Consider the following 19,670-nt stretch of genomic DNA (forward strand, 5'->3'; position numbering starts at 1 on the left):
GGGCGTCCTCCCGCTGCCGGGCGCCCTCGGGCCCCGTCCGGAGGGAGGAGCCGCTGGGAGCCGTGCAGGGGGTGCTGCTGGGGAGGCACCTGCGCTCGGCCCCCCTCCCCTTGCCCAGGATGAAGTCTGGACCCCCCGAGGGGGACGGCTCGGCGCCCGAGGTTCCCAGGGGCCGCCCCCTCTCCCCGAGGCCCTAGCGCCCCACCCCGCAAGTGCTCACTCAGTCCAGGCGCACGCGGGAGTCCGGGAGGGGCGCCGGGGAGCCGGCGGGCTGGGCACCCGCTGTCCGCCCTGCTCTGCGGGTGCCCTGGGCTGGAGAGGACTTGTGGCTCAACCTCCTGGAGCCACGGAGGGACACTGACCAAACCAGGACCGTGATCACAGGCGCACAAGTGCCGCCAGGGTCCCGAGCTCGGGCTGGCTGCTCAGGAGGGTGTAGTGGGTGTGCAAGGGCCCGAGCAGGGACCGGTGAGGGCTCCTTCCCCGGCCTGGGGCTGCGGGAATCGGGTGGTGGCCCTTGGCCGGTGGTGGGCTGGGGAGCAAGGGCTGACTGCACGTGTAACTGGGCAAACGTGTACTCTGTGGCCTTGGGGATCCCAGGGGAGCCAAGGAAAAGATCTGTAAACAGGAGCTGCCCCTACGGTTCAGGATTTTGTTTTTTTAAATATATTTTATTGATTTTTTACAGAGAGGAAGGGAGCGGGATAGAGAGTTAGAAACATCGATGAGAGAGAAACATCGATCAGCTGCCTCCTCCACACCCCCTCCTAGGGATGTGCCCACAACCAAGGTACATGCCCTTGACCGGAACCGAACCCGGGACCCTTGAGTCCGCAGGCTGACTGAGCTCTGTCCACTGAGCCAAACCGGTTAGGGCACGGTTAGGTTTTTTTTTTTTAAGCTGAGTGTCATGCCAGTGGCCTTGGGTCGGAGTCTTTAGTTTCCAGTTAGGCAGGAGGCAGTGCCCCAAGAATTCTGTCCCCTCCCACCCCTCCCCCAGCTGTGGTGGTGAGCAGACAGGGCCAACCCCCAACAAGGACACCCGGTCAGATGTTAAACCTTCTCCTCCATGTCAGCCTTGCAGCGTCTCAGAGTAGAAGGATGCCTGCTCCGTCCAGGCTTGTGGGGAGACTGTGATGCATTCCCTGGACAGGAACCAGCATGGCAGTGCTGCTGGTGTCCCTTGTCCCCTAACACTTACTGCCAGGGTCTCCCCAAGGTAGTGCCCCAAGCGAACTGGCACACCGGGGGACCACTTGCCCTCCCAGAGCAGCACACGGTTCACTCAGCCTTGCCACACGCGCTGGGCTCCGGTGCCAGGCACCGTGGTCAGAGAGGAGCAGAAAATTAAAGGGCAGTGGGCTAAGAACTCCAAGGCCAGGCCTTTCTGGGCCAGCCCTGCCTGCTGGGCCTGGCTGAGGTGGGGAGGGCGAGGCTGTGAGGCAGCCCAGGGCATGGAGTGCACAGGTGCCTCTAATGCAGTGGTCAGCAAACCGCGGCTCGCGAGCCACATGCGGCTCTTTGGCCCCTTGAGTGTGGCTCTTCCACAAAGTACCACGTGCGGGCGCGCACGTACAGCGCGACTGAAACTTTGTGGCCCATGCGCAGAACGGTTTTCGGAAAGGAGATACGAAACGAGTATACAAGACGAATGTGGATGGGAGAGAGTTGGAAGGGGTCGACCTCAGGGAACATACCTCAATCAGATTGAGGACGTTTTTAGCAAAGGCCAGCTTAGGAGTCCCCTAATGAAGTTAATAACAATGTACCTACCTATACAGTTTAAGTTTAAAAAATGTGGCTCTCAAAAGAAATTTCAATCGTTGTACTGTTGATATTTGGCTCTGTTGACTGATGAGTTTGCCGACCCCTGGTCTAGATGACTCTGCAGAGTAGCTCCCACCCCATCCCCTCTGGGGTCCTTCAGGGTCACTCCTCCCCGGCAATCTATCTGAACCTTCCCATGAGTTCAAAGGCAGATTCCTCTCACTTACCGAAGGCTCCACTGCCGGCCTCTTCCAAGTGGTTATCAGGCTCAGAGGGCTCCTGGGTGTGCACAGTGAGTGGGGAGAGCAAACCGCTAAAGATAAGCCCCTATTCCACATGGCCAGTTGCTCTTCCTGTCCTCTGCCTGGTAGCTGGCCAGATAAAGGGGGTGGGGGGCACCGGGCTGGGCTTCGGGGCAGGGAGACTCAGCGGGGACCCTGCTGTGGTGGCAGGAAGGACGAGCACCTGCAATGGAAGGTAGGGGTGTTCTGCTGGGTAAAGCCTCCCCCTGGTACCCCGACAGGCAGCTAGCCTGAGCTCCTCATCCGACGGTAGCTCTTCTCCAGCGGCAGTTGGTTTTGGGTTCTCCAGGCTCATATGGAAGCCATCAGAGTAACTGACAGCAGGTGAAGACCTCTTCAGCGTCTTTGAGTTGCATTTGGAACTGGGTCCACTTTGGACTGGCTGCTTGAACCGAGTTGTGGCTCCATTCGATCCCTAAGAACCTGTGCATGCATCTCAGGTGCCCTCCGATGCCTCCTGCTGCTTGGCGGGCACAGCTGCGGGTCCCCATGGGCAGGCTGCCTGCAGGCCATGGACCGAGTGCCTGGACACAGCTCTGGGCGGCTGCTCCCCAGGCTTCCTCAACTGCAACCCAGGGCCTCCTCTAGGCTCGAGCTGCTGTGTCCCTGAGGAGCACAGGCCCCGGACTGAGGCCTGTGGGGCATCTCCTGAGCTCAGGTCCCTGCGGGGCTGGGGCTCTGGGTGTTGTCTCCACAGCCAGGAAGGTTGAGGTGGCTGCCAAAACGGTTGCACTCTTCTCACGGAGAGGCCCAGGCTCAGGGTCACTGGCCTTGGGTAGCAGACCCACGGACTGATAATTTCCTATGATTTCTTCTTTCCTGGTGCTCTAGGCTCACATGGAAGCCATCAGAGTAACTGACAGCAGTTTAAGGCCTCTTCAGAGTCTTTGATCCCCTGCCTGCGCTGGGTATCCCTAACTTGGGCCCTGGGTTAGAGCTCTCACAGGCTGGCCATCCCTAAGGACACACCTGTCCTCACCTATCACTCCATTCCCTTTCTCCATGTCTTTTTGGCTGTCTCTTGACTGCCTTCTATGTCAGTAGTTTGTAGAAGAGACGAGCAGTCCTCTGTGCTGGGCACGGGAATGGAGGATGCATGCTGCCTCTGAGGTGACACCACAGTGAGCCCCAAAGGCATTTCAGGGAGGAACTCAGGGCCAGGGAGGAGCCTGTATGTGCCCATGACTGGAATCGAACCTGGGACCCTTTGGTCCTCAGGCTGACACTCTATCCACTGAGCCAAGCTGGGTAGGGCAAGGGCCTGTGCCACTTTTAACCAGACGGGGCTGCTTGCACTTTGGATATTCTGTGTCACCTTCTGGGATTGGGGCCCCAGGCTTGTCCTGCCCTTCTTAGCCTTTTCCCCTTATTCCAGCAGGACTACTGGACTACGATCTCCTGGTGATTGGTGGGGGATCCGGCGGGCTGGCCTGTGCCAAGGAAGGTATGTGTCTTGTGCCCTTATGGTGCCACCAAGTTTTCAGTGGTGTTCTCCAGGGCTGGGTGGGGATGTGCCCTGAGAAGCCATGAGCAGAATTCATTGTCTCCACAGCTGGCTTCCAGGGTCCTATCACTCTGCCAGGATCACCCCAGCAATCTTATCACTGTGCCCTGCTCCCCATTGTACCCCAGTTATCTGTGCAGCACACAGCAGCCAGGTTGGAACCCCAAGTCTGAGTCTGCCCTCCTCGGCACCAGCCCCAGGCCTCACGGGATCTCCCCACCTTGGGATATCTCTCCTACCACCCAATCCCTCCCTCACACCACTCAGCCCCCTGCCTCTTCGCTGTTTTGCAAATGCTCCCTTAGGTCCCTCTGGCCTTGTGCCCTGGCTGGCGGTTGCCCTGTGTAGCCTGCTCTTCACCTGCCCTGTTAGCTGTGGGGCTCACTCGCCTCCCTCCAGTCTTTGTTGCTGAGATGGCGAATTGTACCCTCCTGCATGTCCAGTTCCCATCACTGGCTCCGCTGTCCTTGTTCTTAGCCCTGGCACCGTCCCGCAGAGATCACGGTTTGATGTGCTGGCTGGGTCTTGCTCTCCAGATGGGTCCAGGCACCCGGGGGCATTTAGTGAAAAGGTGTGCAGTAAACGGGCTGGACCAGAGGCACCCTGAGACATCACGCCTCTCTAGAGTTGCAGTGTGCCACTCCCCCAGGTGGGGACAGGCTGCCAGGGTTTCACTGTAGACCCTGGGCTCTGCTGGAGGAGCGCCCAGCAGCCTGCTCCCCAGTCTAAATGACAGCGGGCAGATGTGGGAGAGTGAAGGGGAGGGGACGGGAGAGAAACAGGGCCGAAAGCAAGAGGGAGTTGAGCAGGCACCCTGGCCATGAATCTATGGCTCCCTCGTGGCAGATACTAGGTTTTAGAATCTCAGATGGTGTAAAGGAAATTCACTCTCCACTGCTCTTGCTCTGAGGGGTGGGGAAGGGGCCCCGCCTGCTCTGAGGGCCAGGAACCTGGGAAGTCTCCTGGCTGATTTGGGGGTTCCCAGAGGGACTTTAGGTCTTCACTCCACTGGACCACTGAGCCACTCTAGGGGCAGTTGTCTGTCCCTTAGAGCAGGAGAAAGCCCTGGACCTGTGTCCACTCCAGTGTCGTCTCTCTAGAGACGTATCTCAACCCAAAACAATTCCCGGGTCTGTCTTTGGCTTTTGTAACAGTGGCATTTTTTACAACTTTATTAAGACATAATTAACAAATCGTATATATTTAAAGTGGACAACTTGCTAAGGTTTGACATACATACACACCTGTGAAATGGTACCACAATCAAGATAATGAATCCATCACCCCTGTATTAGTGTGCTGGGGCTGTCGTGACGAAGGTCATAGACCAATGATGGCGAACCTATGACACGCGTGTCAGAGGTGACACGCGAACTCATTTTTTTGGTTGATTTTTCTTTGTTAAATGGCATTTAAATATATAAAATAAATATCAAAAATGTAAGTCTTTGTTTTACTATGGTTGCAAATATCAACAAATTTCTAGATGTGACACGGCACCAGAGTTAAGTTAGGGTTTTTCAAAGTGCTGACACGCCGAGCTCAAAAGGTTCGCCATCCCTGTCATAGACCGAGCGGCTCAAACAGCAGAACTGTACTTTCCTATAGTTCCGGAGGCCGGAAGTCTGAGGTCACGGGCCAGCAGGGTCCGTTTATTCTGAAACCTCTCTCTTTGGCTTGTACCTGGCCGCCTTCTCATTGTGTCCTCACGTGGTTGTCCCTCTGCTGGTGTCTTTTTATATAAAGATACTAGTCAGATCGTATTAGCGCCTACCCATCTGACCTCATTTTAACAGCTCACCCCCGTGAAGACCCTGCCTTCAAGTAAGGCTACATCCTGAGATTCTGGGGGTTAGCACCCCAATTTGGGAGGGGCACAATGCAGCCCATAACAACCTGCAAAGTTTCCTCACACGCTGAGAAGTCCTTCCTGCTCCCCGCTCCCTGCGGTATCCTCCAGCGAGCCGTGATCCGTGTTCTCTCACTATACATTAGTTTGCATTTTCTAAAATTGTGTACAAATGGAATCATGCTATATGTATTTTTTTCTGGCTTCTTTCACGTAGCAGGATTACTTTGAGATTCATCGATGTTGCTATATATATCCACAGTCCATTCTTTTTTCTTGTTGATTAGTATTCTGTTATATATATATCACATTTTGTTGGTTCATTCACCTGTAAATGGACATTTGGCTTGTTTCTAGTTTGGGGCTATTGTGAACAGTGCTGCTATGAACATCTGTGTGTGTGTGTGTGTGTGTGTGTGTGTGTCTTTGTGTGCATATATGTATGTTTTTTAAAATATTTTTATTGATTTCGGAGAGGGAGGGAGAGAGAAACATCAACACATTGACGGCACTAGGCTTGTGCTGAGTGTCTGGGCCTGGAACCAGGCGGGGTGGGAGGCGAGGAAGAGCTGGGCCCAGAAGAGGGTTTCTGCCTGTGGGCAGCACAGCTGGGTGGCAGCAGGCAGTGGGAGACCCAGGTGCAGAGCTGGTGGTGCCACTGGCCCTCGTCCTTTCCCACCCCTTCTGGGTCACATAGGCTCCTGGAGTCCCAGCCCCAAAGCAGCTCCCCAGTTGTGCCCACCTGCCCTCTCCTCTTGTCATTCCAGCCGCTCAGCTGGGAAAGAAGGTGGCCGTGGTAGACTACGTGGAACCGTCCCCGCAAGGTAGGCAGCCCCCAACTGGAGCCACGTGTCCTGGGAAGTGGGTAGGGAAGGGCAGTTCCTGGTATAGAGGGCAGCTGAGCCCCTGCTTTCCAGAGTCTCCAGAGAGTGCCCTGTTTCCCTGTAAACTGCCATTATTTTAAAGTTTCTTGTTCTTATTTAAAAATGACTCTGGCTCTGGTTGGTGTTGTTCAGTGGTTAGAGTCGGCCTATGCACCTGAGGGTTGCAGGCCCGATTTCCGGTCTAGGGCACGTACCTGAGTGGCAGGTTCCATCCCTGGCCCAGTCAGGATTAACAACAAAACACACTAAAAAAGGACTCTGAACACTATTATACAGAGCAGAGCAGTAGAGCAGGGTCCTCTGGGCCATGTATGAGTTACAAACCACAACCTAAGGGGATTCTAAACTGTAGAAGAACAGGAAAGCCTCGCCCGCATATAAATCTAAATGTGCTCTTCTCAACACACCAGGCACCCGGTGGGGCCTCGGCGGCACCTGCGTGAATGTTGGCTGCATCCCCAAGAAGCTGATGCACCATGCAGCGCTGCTGGGGGGCATGATCCGAGACGCCCCCTACTACGGCTGGGAGGTGCCCCAGCAGGTCCCGCATGACTGGTGAGGGGCCCGGCTGTTCCCTGGGCTTTTCTGCTCCTCCCGGAGGAGGCGGAGGGTTATTCATCTGCTAACCTGCAGAGAAGCATGCTGACCCATGGGGCTTCTCACCTGGGGCAACCTTGGACCCCAGGCATGTGGCAGTGTCTGGAGACATTTTTGGTTATCACCAGAGGGGTGAGGGAGGGGTGTACTGCTACGTCTACTGGGTAGCACCCTGGGATGCTGCTATAGGTCCTGCAGCACACAGGACACCCCCAAATAGGATGATCTGACCCCAAGGCCAGTGTTTTGGGGTGGAAACCATTTTAGGTTTAGCAGATGGCACCTGGTCCACTGAGAGCCACACACAGGCCCCTTTGGGGTTCTTGGTGACCTAGACGCAGGGCTGCTGCCCTGTCCTGACCACTGGGGAACAAAGCCCTGTTTCCCATGAGTCCGAAGGTCCACATCCCCAAACCTGGACAGCGGTGGTGGCCATGGGGAGGGACATCATGTTTGACCATTTTTAGAGACACCTCCGTTTCGTGGTGTTTCTGTTGACGCACTATTTGCATCTAACAGTCTGTTTGGGACTCTACAGCTACCACTTCTGTGGTGGCTTTTCACATTTTGTTTTGTGCGATAACAGGAGGAAAATGGCAGAAGCCGTTCAAAACTACGTGAAGTCCCTGAACTGGGGGCACCGGGTCCAGCTGCAGGAGAGGTACTGAGCCTCGCCGCCCCCTGGCCTTCCCTGGGTCATCTCAGACCTTGACAAGCCCTTACTCATGGGGGCTCAGCAGCAATGAGATGAGAGTCCTGGCCCAGAAGGTGGAGCGTGCAGATAAGCAGCTGGCAGGCGAGTGCCCTGGGAGTGGAGGCTGCCCTGCGGGGTGGCCCAGCAGAGCCCAGAGCAGCACAGTGTGAGGTTCACGATGTAGAAGGTTTAGCGGGCGGCCCCTGTTCTGGCTTCCGGCTCCCTGGGCACGGTGACGAGGCCTGGCGTTGTGCGCTAGAGCACAGGCCTGATTGATCACTCCAGCCTGAGGCCAGCAGGGCCCATCAGCCCTTTGGGATCCCCAGCCCAGATGCTGACATTTCCTGCCACCAAAGCATCTCCCATCCTTAGGGAGAGGTGCCTGAAACTGTACTTGACTCAGGCTAAGCTTTGCTCCTTATCCAGTCGTTCTGCCCTAGGCCACGTGGGTCATGGAGGAGACCCACTCCCTCAGAGGTCTGGTGGCCCTCATCTGAGCACCCTTAGCTTGGTCCCAAGGGATCTTCCTGGCCGTGCAGTAGGCAGCTGTTTTGTGCCCTGTTACCCAAGAAAGCTGAGCCAGGAGGCTGCTACCCCGGCTTCCCCAGCGGTCCCTCGGGGAGCTAGGGCACATTGCATCATTTCTTCTCTGAATGGGGCTCGCTGCTCCCCAGTGCAGTTTTCTGGAGGCATCAGGCTCTGCCGTTTGTTCTGTCTGACCCCAGGCAGGCACCAAACAGGCCGGGCAGTGGGCTGACTCTAGAGCTGCTCACAGAAGGAGGCTGGTGTGGAATTGTGTGTCTGTGTCCTGCAGCTCTTCATGGGTGAACAAGGACTTCTGTAGGAGCTTCAGGTGGGACGTGGAGGCACAGAGCTTGGCATTGGGAAGAACGCCAGGTCAAGGTGGTGGTGAAGGCTCCCCAGCGCCACCTAGAGCCCACACCACAGCATAGCCTTTGTGATCAGAGAGGGTGGGTTGCTTCCGTACACCCTGCTCCTGACCACCCTTGTGCTCGACCCATTTCCTGGTCTCACTATCCCTAAAGGTTGGGGGTGCTGGCTGTCCTCTGGGCACTCTTCCTTGCCAGCGGGAAATTGGTGGTTGGGATGTTTTGGGGTAACTGTGTGCACTTGGGGGTCTCTTTCTAGTGGAATGTGCCTGACCCCTAGGGGAGGCCGTGCTTCTGCCCCTCCCCCGTGCTTCCTGGCACCGTTCTCTCCGCTTCCCCACCTGGACTGTGGGTGGAGGACGTGCACTGTGGGATCGCGCTCACATTTTACTAGCCACCCAGTGCTCCCTATTTCATCGCGCAGGTGATGCTGAATTTGTATAGGAAATGCTTGAAAATTCTATTTATTTTGCAGAAAAGTCAGCTACTTTAATATGAAGGCCAGCTTTGTGGATGCGCACATGGTTCGCGGAGTGGCAAAAGGTGGGAAAGAGGTGAGTCCCGACCTACCGTGCCTCGGACTGAGGTGCTGTTCTCAGTAATCAGTGCTGCTGAGCGGACGAGGCAGATTCCTCCGAGGCTCTTTGTCATTCTCTATGAGGGATGAAGCGGATCATGGGCGATTCAGGTGCCACGTGGGGTGACACGTGATGAGGCCACGGAGTGGGCAATCACACCCTCGCACGGTTTAGTGGGGCTTCAAGGAAACGAGACACCCACAGCGTGCTTTGTAAACTGTGAGGTGCTTGGAGTTAGAGCAGCTCCCTGTCCTTTTCTGCCTGTCCCTGGACCCTAATGGGCTCCCACCTCCACAGGGCCTCTGAGCTGCTGCCCACAGGGTCCGCAGTGCCCGGCAGGGGTTGCATTAGAAGCGTGGGTCTCTGCCCTGGGGTACCTGCTGGCAGAGGCGTGGGTGACCACAATGTATCTGTCTGACCCTGGCTTTCTTGGTTTCTTTTCAGACTCTGCTTTCGGCTAAGCACATTGTCATCGCTACTGGAGGGAGACCGAAGTACCCCACGCACGTGAGTGTCCTCGAACACAGCCTTCCCTGCCGCCCTGGGCAAGTTCATGGTCTCTGGGCTCATGTGATATACTGTTTACTGTGCTCATGCTTCCCGCCCCAGCAGCACCCCCACTCTTCCTCTTCTTTAAAAAAGGTTTTTGCGTGCTCACTATCGTTACTTTCTATTTTCCAATTCTTCCTTGAATCCACTCTGCTGACTCAGGTCACCAGGACCCCCACACTGCTGAATCCTAAGAGCCATTCTCAAGTCATTCTTAAAAAAAAAAAAAAAATAGTTTTTATTGATTTTAGAGAGAGAGGAAGGGAGAGGGATAGAGAAATGGAAACATTGATGAAAGAGAAACATCAATTGGCTGCTTCCTGCATGCCCCCTACTGGGGATCAGCCCGCAATCTGGGATAGAACTGGGAGCCCTCTTGGTTCCTGGGTCGATGCTCAATCACTGAGCAACATCTGGGAACCACCAGACCTATTCTCCTGTATCTCAGCGCCACTTGTTCTGTCTCCTTTGTTGGTTCTTCCTTTTCTCTTCAGCCTCAGAACATTGGAACATCCAGGACTTAGACCTTGTTCTTCCTCCTCCAAACCCAAATCTTTTTTTTTTAATTGACAAAATTCACATACCATAAAATGTACCCTTTTAAAGGATACAATTCAGTGGCTATTTCACAGAGTTGTGCAACCATCAATCACCACTACTTAATTTCAGAACATTTTCATCACCCAAAAATGAATCCCCAGACCCCTTAGCAGTCACGCCCCATTCCCTGCTTCCCCAGCCCCTGGCAACCACTGGCCTGCTGTCTGTCTTTATGGACATGTCACATAAATGGAATCACGCACGGTGTGGCCTTTGTGACTGGCTTGTGCACTTGGCATAACACCTTCAGGGTTCGTTCGTGGTGCAGCCTGTATCAGAACTTCATTTCCTTTTATGACGAATAATATTGCATTGTATGTGTGTGTCCGGTTTGGTTTATGCCCTTGTCCATTGATGGACACCTGGGTTGTTTCCACTTTTAGCTTTTACAAATCGTGCTGCTGTGAACATCTGCGTAGGAGTTTCTCTGTGGACTTAAGTTTTCACTTCTTTTGGAGATATATATATATATATATATATATATATATATATATATATATATATCTACCTGCCTTGGAGTGGAGTTGCTGGGTCATATTAACTCTATGTGTAACCTCCTGAGGAATTGCCGGGCTGTTTTCCAAAGCAGCTACACCATTTCATATTCCTACCAGCAGTGTGTGAAGGTCATACTTTCTTCTTTGCTTGTCTCATAGTTTTTTGTTGATAACGGAACTTTTCATTCTTAAATATATTTTTATTAATTTCAGAGAGGAAGGGAGAGGGAGAGATAGACACATCAATGATGAGAGAGAATCATTGATTGGCTGCCTCCTGCACACCCCACACTGGGGATTGAGCCTGCAACTCGGGCATGTGCCCTGACTGGGAATCAAACCGTGACCTCCTGGTTCATACGTCCATGCTCAACCACTGAGCGACACCAGCCAGGCAATAACAGAACTTTTCCAAATTAAATAATACGTTAACTCTGGGAATCAGAGTCTCTCTCCACTGTAGGATTTTGTGTATTGCTGTTGGATGATTTTTCTGAACTGATTTTGTAAAGTCTTTATTCTTCGTTGTGTGAGGCCACTGAATTCTCTGCTCAGTTAGCTTAGTGGTCAGCTAACGACGGAGATTTCCTTAAACACCTGGAACCAAGAAATCTCCCGTCTTTGCCGAGGGCCCGTGGGCATTTTGAGGCATTCCTCCGACACTGAGCCAGGCACGAGGAGCTGCCTTAGCCCTCACTTCCTGGTGGGGCAGAGCCCGAGGTCAGCCAGAGGCTGAGAGCTCAGTGCCATTTCAGGCCTTTCCCAGGCATGTGCGCAGCCCAATGCCGACGCCTGGCCACCTAGATCCCAGGAACACGCTGGAGCGTTTGAAAGCCCCAGTGGACCTCTCCGGCCCCAGCTTTTCCTTTTCCGCTTTTGGTCCGGCTGTTGTGTGCATCCGTTGTTATCCATCACCGGAGGCAGCCGTGATGTTCGGTCACTGGGCAAATCCTCCCCAGGGAGAGGCTTTCGGCGCTGGGCGAGGTCAGGGGAGGTCAGAGGAAGACCAGCCTATGGAGTGGGGTCTCTCAGGGAGCCCCCGGCAAGGCCTGCCGATGGCTGCTTCGTTCTGCTCTCTCCGTGCTGTCATTTTTCAAGGCTGCCACTGAGCTGGGGGATGGGACTAGCGTACATGAAAACTCCACAGAACTTACCGTTCTTACCAAGTTCCAGCCATTTTTCTTGACTTAATGTTCCCTGTGTTGCCACAAGCCGTCGGTTAACTTCCGGAGTTAGGAAAAAGTCGAATCTGGTCGCTTTTGCCGGTTCTTTTGCTGTTTTTATGGAGGGGTGGACCTCGGGAGGCCCTCAGTCCACACCCTGTTCGCTGACGTCACCTCCTGACCCCGTCTTACGGGGGGCTTCTCTGTCCTCCCTGCTACCAGGAAGGTGAGCTGAGGAAGAGGCCCCAGGTGGGGTGAGGCAGAAGGGGAAGCAGGAAGGGAGGACAGAGGGGTTTGGTTGAGCCACATCCTCAAGGGTCTCTCGGGGTCCCCGGGAAGTGGGTGCTGCAAGCCCTGCGCCTCCACATGGGCCGCAGCAAAGGGCACAGGCCCACAGGCGACACGAGCCTGAGGACTCCTGCCTCCTACCGAGACCCAGATGGAGCATGGACGGAAGACAAGGACTGGTCCTGTTTCCTCGCAGACACCTAAACCCCGAACCTCCAGCTTCTGTTTTGTGCTTTTTCTGGAAATGGGGCACCGAGGAAAAAGCACACCTCTGTCCTCCGAGACCACTGGGCCTTCCCTTCAGCTGTCGGGCCAGCAGCAGCAGCCTCGGGGCGGGGGGAAGCTTGTGCTCAGGGCTGGGCCTGGGCAGGCTGCTTGGCTCTGAAGGCTGGCAGGGTGACTGTTAGTGACCCCTCGCCCAGCCTACAGCCCCAGGAGCCGGATAGTCATCTCAGCTCCTTTGAGGCCCCGGGCGGAGCTCACGCAGCCCCACACCAGGGTGCCCTATGGAGGGCGCTGGCCTGGCTCCACCCTGCTGGACCTCGGCGGGGCAGCTGCCGATGTCTCTGTTTGCCCAGAGGGAGATGAGGCAGGAGCTGCGGGTCCTAGTCCTGGCTGTCCTGTTCTCTGACACCTCATCTGGGATGACCCTGCCGCCCACTCCCCTGGGTGCCTGCCAAGACTTGCTTGTGTTTCACTCCCTTTGATTTTCAGACCTTTCGGTTTCCCTTCAGCAAACCCAAGAAATCCCTGGCTTTATTTTTTTTGCCAGTTGGAATCATAAACTGTTTGAAATCCATTTCCTCTCCACCAGCACATCTTACTCCCACAGGCCTGAGGGAGTGCTCGCCTGGTGTCTTTTTTTTTTTTTTTTTAGTATTCTTTTAAAAATATATATTATTGACTTTTTACAGAGAGTAAGGGAGAGGGATAGAGAGTTAGAAACATCGATGAGAGACATCGATCAGCTGCCTCCTGCACACCCCTTACTGGGGATGTGCCCGCAACCCAGGTACATGCCCTTGACCAGAATTGAACCTGGGACCCTTCAGTCCGCAGGCCGGCCCTCTATCCACTGAGCCAAACCGGTTAGGGCTCGCCTGGTGTCTTTCCACTTGCTCAAGAGCCCCTCACCAGGCCCCGCTGGGATACAGGAGGACCCATATAATTCCTGGGCACGGCCACCTGTGCTTCCCCTCCTGGGTAGAGACCATTGGGCCTTCCCGTCCAGCCTTCAGTCTGGTGCCCTGGAAGATGGCTTGCTCCCGCACCCCTGCCTAGCTTCCCCCTCCCCTCCCCATAGCTCTGGGTCTGGAGAGAATTGGGGGTCCTGGAGAGCGGAGAGGAAAGAGCTGCTGGCCGTGCCCTGGCTCTCTGGTCACCTTGCACAGCCAAGGAGAGGCAGTGCATTCATGCTGGGCAGATGGCACACCGAGTTAGATATAGACAGGTCACCTGTCCCTAGAGGCCACAACCTGAAGAATCTGTAGAGCAGGAAAGTGCACCCACAAGTGGGCTGGGTGGGTCTGGTTGTGTTGTGTCTACAAAACGGGTGTCCCCTTTGAGGAAGTCTCTAGGACAGGTCAGATGACATCCTCTCACATTGATCCTTTTTTCTGGATAGATTGAAGGTGCTGTGGAACATGGGATTACAAGTGATGACATCTTCTGGCTGAAGGAATCCCCTGGAAAAACGTAAGACCTGATACATGCCTGAGTGGGGGGCCCCTTTGTTCATTTCTTAAACATCAGGGCTGTGTAGAATACTGTGTGGTCCTCTCTCCTAGTACATTCCTCCCACCTTCCTGAGAGGAGGACAGAAAGCTCAGTATTTGTGCCCTGATTGGCACATGTGTCACCAAGTGAATCGAATATTGTCTAGGGCAGTGGTTTTCAAACAGGGTTCCCCGGAGCCCCAGGGTTCCAGTGGGTCCTGTCAGAAACATCAGAGAGGGGAGCACTCGCTGAGGGAAAGAGGGTCAGGTCATAGGAAAAGCCCTCAGCCCCTCTGGCCTCAAACTTTTCTACTTTCACCTGGTCCGTACCTTGGACTTCCCTGAGATCTGGCAAAGAAGGTTCCAGAAACCACAGCCCCGTTGTGGAAATGAGAGCTGTGAAGCATGTGAGCGGTTTTATGTTTCCCAAGCAGGTGAAAATGCACTAAGTTCATTTCCTGCATCCACAGAGCTGTTCTAGGTCCATAGAGCTCCTGCCTGTAGGTTATGGAGGGGACTTCATGCTCGGGCCAACCAAAAAGGCCACCAGAGGGCGACAGAGGCCTGGTTGTGAGCAGCACTGGGCTGCCTTGGGACTTGCCTACGAGGAAATGTGGGTGGAAAAATGTGTCCAGAGGTGGACAGGCATGTGTGCACAAGCATAGATGTGAGGCGTGTGTGTGTGTGTTGTGTACATGGGGAGTGTGTGCATGTCATGGTGCTCTGCTCACCACCATCATTTCCTGTTCACCAAGCATCTTTGTTCAGGGAAAGGCTGGATTCCCTTGAATGGATATATTGTAATTTATTTTATCTTTTCACGGTTCTGGAGCATCTCAGTAGTTTCTCTTTTTCATTGTTATAACATGTTGCAATGGGACCTTTGGTGTTTTTCATTGTTATAAAATGTTGCAATGGAAACCTTTGGTGTGCATCTTATATACCATCATAAATACTACTACTTCTTCTTTTTTTTGGTTAATCCTCACCTGAGAATATTTTCCCATTGATTTTTAGAGAGAGTGGAAGAGAAGGGGAGAGGCAGAGAGAGAGAGACAACGATTGGTTGCTTCCTCATGCGCCCCAACCAGGGCTGAGGACTGACCCTGCAACCAAGGTATGTGCCCTTGACCAGAATTGAACCTGGGACACTCGATCCGCTGAGCCAAACTGCCCGGGGCATAAGTGCTTCTTATGTGTAACATATACCTGAGGGTGTCTCACAAGTAGAAACCTGAGGTCCAAGGCAGATGCCCTTCACACCTTCACACATCTGCTGACATGCTCCCTCCTGGCAGGCTGCTCCCTGTTCTACCTCCTCATGTGGGCACCAGCTTTTCCATTGGCATAAAAATGAAAGGGGCCTCTCCTGCCCCCATCAGGGGAGCACCAGTGGCTTCTGCCCGAGGCACGTCTGGGTCCCTCCCAGCATCTGCGCTCAGGCTCATGCAGGTTTGTGTCCCTCTGTCCATCACCTTCCACAAGCACCCCCAGGCTGTTTGTCTTTTGACTTAAAGGTAGTTTTTCATGCAGAAATTTTTAATGTTTGTGTTGTCACATTTATTCCTTTTTTCTCTTTATGCATAATTTCTGGGTTTCTGTTCTTTTATCTTGGACTATCCAATAGGTTAAACGTGACCTGGTTTTATTTGCATCTGCTATGATTATTAATCTTTTTGTGTATCGGCCATTTAAAATGGAGTATCTGTATGTGAGTTTGTGTGTGAATGTCCGTGTGCCTGCGCGCGTGTGTGAATTGTTAGCTTGGTCCTTGGCCTGCTTTCTATCTGGTTTTCTTTTTCTTCTCTTATCTCTTATCTTCCAGCTGGTTTGCATATTAGGACTGTGATCCCATGTCGTTTATGTTGCAGGCTTTCTCAGCTTGTCATGTCTTTTAACTTGTGCAATGTACAAATGTTTTTTTTAATGTAACTTAGATCTCTTTTTACACTTAATGGCTTTTAGATTTATTGCATGTTCAGGAAGGCCTTCCCTACCCCCAAGATTTTTTTTTTTCCTTAAAAAAAAAAAAAGCTTCTGTATTTTCCCTTAGGGCTTCCACCCTTCGGCTTTGCCTTTGTGTCCGGGGTGTTTGCAATTCATCTGTGGTGTGGTGGGGTGGTGACCAGGCTGCTGGAGTCCAGCATAGCTGGCTGCTCAGCCCCTCAGGCCAATCTGAAAGCTCCATCCAGGAGTTGAGTCCCTGCCCTGCCCTGGCTCTCAGCTCCGCTTTTCCTGTGGCATTGGCGAGAGTGCCTGGCATCAGAGGGGTAAGGTGGGGGGCCCGGGTGCAGTGGGTACCGGCAGCAAGCGGCGAGGTGGTCCTGGCTTGCACTGCTCCTCTGTGGCCATGTGCTGGGGCCGTGGCCCATTCGGCCAGGAAGACACGGCCCCAGATACTTTGGTCGGGAAAGAAACTGTAGTGTTTATTTTCTTCAGAAAAGAAAAAAAAATTTAGAAGATTTTTTTTTAAACAAGCTCTTTCGTTTAGAAGGAATCTAGGTATGTTATTGTTTAAGAAAAAAAGTGTTTGCAATGTATCAGTCACCCGTTTCGTTCTGAGCATGATTTATGTGAGGAAATGGTTTTTTTAAAAAATTAAGCTGGAGATATATCCCTGTACGATGCTTCTGTGAAAATGCAGCTTTTGTCCGGTGCTGTTAATGCAAGTTGTAACAGTGTGATATGGGAGTCAGTGTTTACATGTTACATTCCTCCGTGCAGTCAAAATAAGCCCGCAGGGTCTACAGTAGCATTTCTGTATTTTATCAGCTTGGGCTGGGGCTGAGGGGGAGGCCTCTGCTCACACTTGGAGGGGCTGTTTCTGCCAGATTTATTTGCCTTATAAATATTCCCCGTGTTTATTTTAACTCGCCTTTAAAATGGAGCTGAAATTAATATGGACCTGAGGGCTGCCCCCTGGCCCCAAGTGCCTCCCGTCACCGGGCGGGACGTTTCTACTCACCCCCATCAAGGAGGCCAAGCTGGTGGCCGAGGGTGCCCGATGCGCCTGGCCTCCCCCTGCAGCGGGTACTCTGTCCTCTGAACGGCGCCCCAAGGCCAGTTGGAGGCTTTGGGTGACACGCCAGGCCCCAGCTTTCTCATGGGTTCTGCTGCGTATGCGGGCCCCCCCCTCTTCTCTTCCTGTGATGGGGCCTGGGCAGCAGAGACCTTCTGCCATGGCGAACAGTGACCAGTAGCTCCAGATCTGGTACGTGGAGCCCACGGTGGGCCTGTGGCTTTCAGCCTCTTGCGTTTGCTCTGCCACCTTTGTTGCTCTTTGGACCCCCACAGCCTCAGTGCTGTCTTAGCCTCCTGGGCATGGGAGGAGACCCTTTCGTCCTTTGCTTGTGTCCAGGTCTGAGGAGCCCAGGGCTAATAGATGGCAGAGGGGGTGGCCCAGCCCAGGCCCAGTCGGAAAACAGAGTCAACACCCTCACTACACAGCGGGGTACCCGATTTGGACCTCCTGGAGGTGACACATCCCGTGTAGAGGACTCCAGTAAGTGCAGCATGAGTTCCCGAGTTCACGGGCAGGACCTTCGGAGGCCAGGCAGGCTGGGCCAGCACGTGCGGGGCCTGAGGCAGGCTGTACAGGTTGGCATCCTCAGCTCTGCCGCCTGAATGCCAGCTTTGTGTCCGGCTTGTGTGCCTTTTCCATTATTCTTGTTTCTTTCTCGCTCTCTCTTTTTTAAAAATATATTTGTATTGATTTCAGAGAAAAAGGAAGAGAGAGTGAGAGATAGAAACATCAATGATGAGAGAGAATCATTGATCGGCTGCCTCCTGCAAGCCCCCTACTGGGGATCAAGCCCACAACCCAGGCATGTGCCCTTGACTAGGATCGAACCTGGGATCCTTCAGTCCATAGGCTGATGCTCTACCCACTGAACCAAACTGGTTAGGGCCTTATTTCTTTATTTTTGTGTGGAAATGCAGGATGGGTTGAAGATGTGTGGGTGATTCTGGAGGAAGGAAGGTGTCCTCTGGGCTGGCAGGGGAATAATGGCCGCTTTGGGGAGCTGTCCCTAACCAGTGGAGGAAGTAGGGGCACAGAGGGGGTGTCCAGCCCTGCCTAGGGAGGCCCAAGTCCTGCATGGCCCTTCATTCAGCTGGGCAACCCCCGGGCAGGTGGAGGGAACATGGAAGGGGAGAAAGGGGCCCACTCCCGACAGCTCCTGGAAGGATGCAGGTCCTGGGGTTTCTAGACCCAAGTGCCCCCGAGGCAGCTGGGTTCCACCTTGATCCACGGCCCCAGGATGTTTGCTTGCTCACACGGAGGGCCCTCTCCCCTGAGAGGCCTTTTGGCCCCAGGCAGCCTGGTTGGGACTTGGGCCCAGCACCAACCTGCTCAGGCCCACCTACGTGTTGCAACTGTTGGCATGCCTTAAGGGTAGGCAATCAGGGTCACTGTACTCAACCCCCTGGGCTTCCTGGCCCAGCTGCTCAGCCCTGCTGCCTGGGGCTCGCTCTGGACTTGAGGTCAGCTCTCTGCAGACCTGGCTCTGAGTGAGAGCTCTCGGCTGACGTCAGTGCCAGAACTTTCTCTAATGGCCAAGAGGACTTGAATGAGGCCGGAGCCACCTGGGACGGCTCTTCTCCCATGTGGGACCCACCAGGCAGCAGAATTGCCACGTCAAGGTGGGACCCAGGACCCTGTGTTCCCACTGCCACTCGGCCGCCTAGGTCTCCTGGAGTGTCTGCAGAGGGAGGCGCTGGCCGGCCTGTCCCGCATGGCCCAGCTCGCTTGCCAGCCGGACTGTGCGCGGCCCTGCGGCTGCTCCACAGCCTGACCTCTGTCCTTGGGCCCCAGCGAGCGTGAAGCAGGGAGTTTGTGACTTGGGCTGCCTGTCAGAGGAGGCCGTGGCAGGAGCTTTTGTGTGACCCTTGTTGAGTTAGAAGCTGATTAGGTACTGTAACCGCTTTTCCCTCTTCCTAAGAGCAGGAGAGAAGAATGTAAATCTTATTTTGCGAAGCACCACAGCCATTAATTTAGGAAAATTCACTGCAGCTTCATTTTTCATTTTCTGCCCGACTTCCATATTCCTTTAGCGTGACATCCTCACATCCAGAAAGGGAGGTGAGCCAGCAGCTTGGACCTGGCTACCGGCTGTACAGCACTGCTGACCACCTCCCTGCGTGTCCCTGGGACTAAGTCGTGGAGGCCTCAGGGGCTGGGGAGACGCCGCCTCAGGGCGGCAGTAGTTGTGGGGCCAGCGCCCGAGGTGGCATCCGTCATGGGGCCAGAATGTAGAGATCTGCGCCTAGTGGAAGTGGGCCCAGCAACAGGCCCTGAGGGTGGGAGGGGGCTGGCCCACACGGGGGGAGGAGGCCTTGGGTCCCCCGCCCCCTGTGCTGCTTCCCTGGGGCCTGCTTGGCATTTCCTGCGCTGGCAGGACTGCCAAGGGGCCAGGTGCCTGCCGCGAGGCCCTCACTTTGTGTGGGTATTCCCCTTGGGGAGCAGAGCAGGGGCCTTCAAACTCGAGAGGCAGGTGGAGAGCTCTTTAAGCCAGGGCTTCCCGGGCCTGAATTAAGGCTTTTGTTTCTGTTTCCCCCCATTCAGATCTTGAACAAGAAAGCCTGCCCTGTGATTAGGCTAATCCCGCTGTAGCTACACCTTCGTGTAAAATGTTTGCACACCGAAAGGCACAGAGAGTAGGACTGCTCAGAGCACAGGGAAATGGAATCGGGGCCTCCAAGGACAGGTGGTGACTTCTGGCGTGGGCTGATGGCCCAGTCCTGGGCCTCCTAATGCAGAGATAGGCAAGTTTCCAGCCCTCAGAAGCTTACTCC

At 54.3% G+C, this 19,670-nt stretch overlaps 1 protein-coding gene across 8 annotated transcripts in view; it reads left to right on the forward strand.

The window, feature by feature from the left end:
- The window catches only part of TXNRD2 (thioredoxin reductase 2), a 45,064-nt gene that overhangs the window by 219 nt on the left and 25,175 nt on the right, over positions 1 to 19,670 (forward strand). For 3 of the 8 annotated variants that reach the window (XM_036353191.1, XM_036353193.1, XM_036353194.1), the window contains exons 2-8: positions 3,445 to 3,513; positions 6,190 to 6,246; positions 6,717 to 6,861; positions 7,490 to 7,564; positions 8,963 to 9,041; positions 9,510 to 9,572; positions 13,787 to 13,857. In XM_036353191.1, the coding sequence (XP_036209084.1) occupies positions 3,445 to 3,513; positions 6,190 to 6,246; positions 6,717 to 6,861; positions 7,490 to 7,564; positions 8,963 to 9,041; positions 9,510 to 9,572; positions 13,787 to 13,857 (559 nt within the window). Of the gene's footprint in view, positions 1 to 268; positions 469 to 2,118; positions 2,245 to 3,444; positions 3,514 to 3,625; positions 3,728 to 6,189; positions 6,247 to 6,716; positions 6,862 to 7,489; positions 7,565 to 8,962; positions 9,042 to 9,509; positions 9,573 to 13,786; positions 13,858 to 19,670 lie in introns of those variants that run through there. The other 5 variants (XM_036353197.1, XM_036353195.1, XM_036353196.1 and 2 more) reach the window with 5 other exon arrangements.

This window comes from Myotis myotis, unplaced genomic scaffold, assembly GCF_014108235.1.
Source record: "Myotis myotis isolate mMyoMyo1 unplaced genomic scaffold, mMyoMyo1.p scaffold_m19_p_20, whole genome shotgun sequence".
Taxonomy (NCBI): domain Eukaryota; kingdom Metazoa; phylum Chordata; class Mammalia; order Chiroptera; family Vespertilionidae; genus Myotis; species Myotis myotis.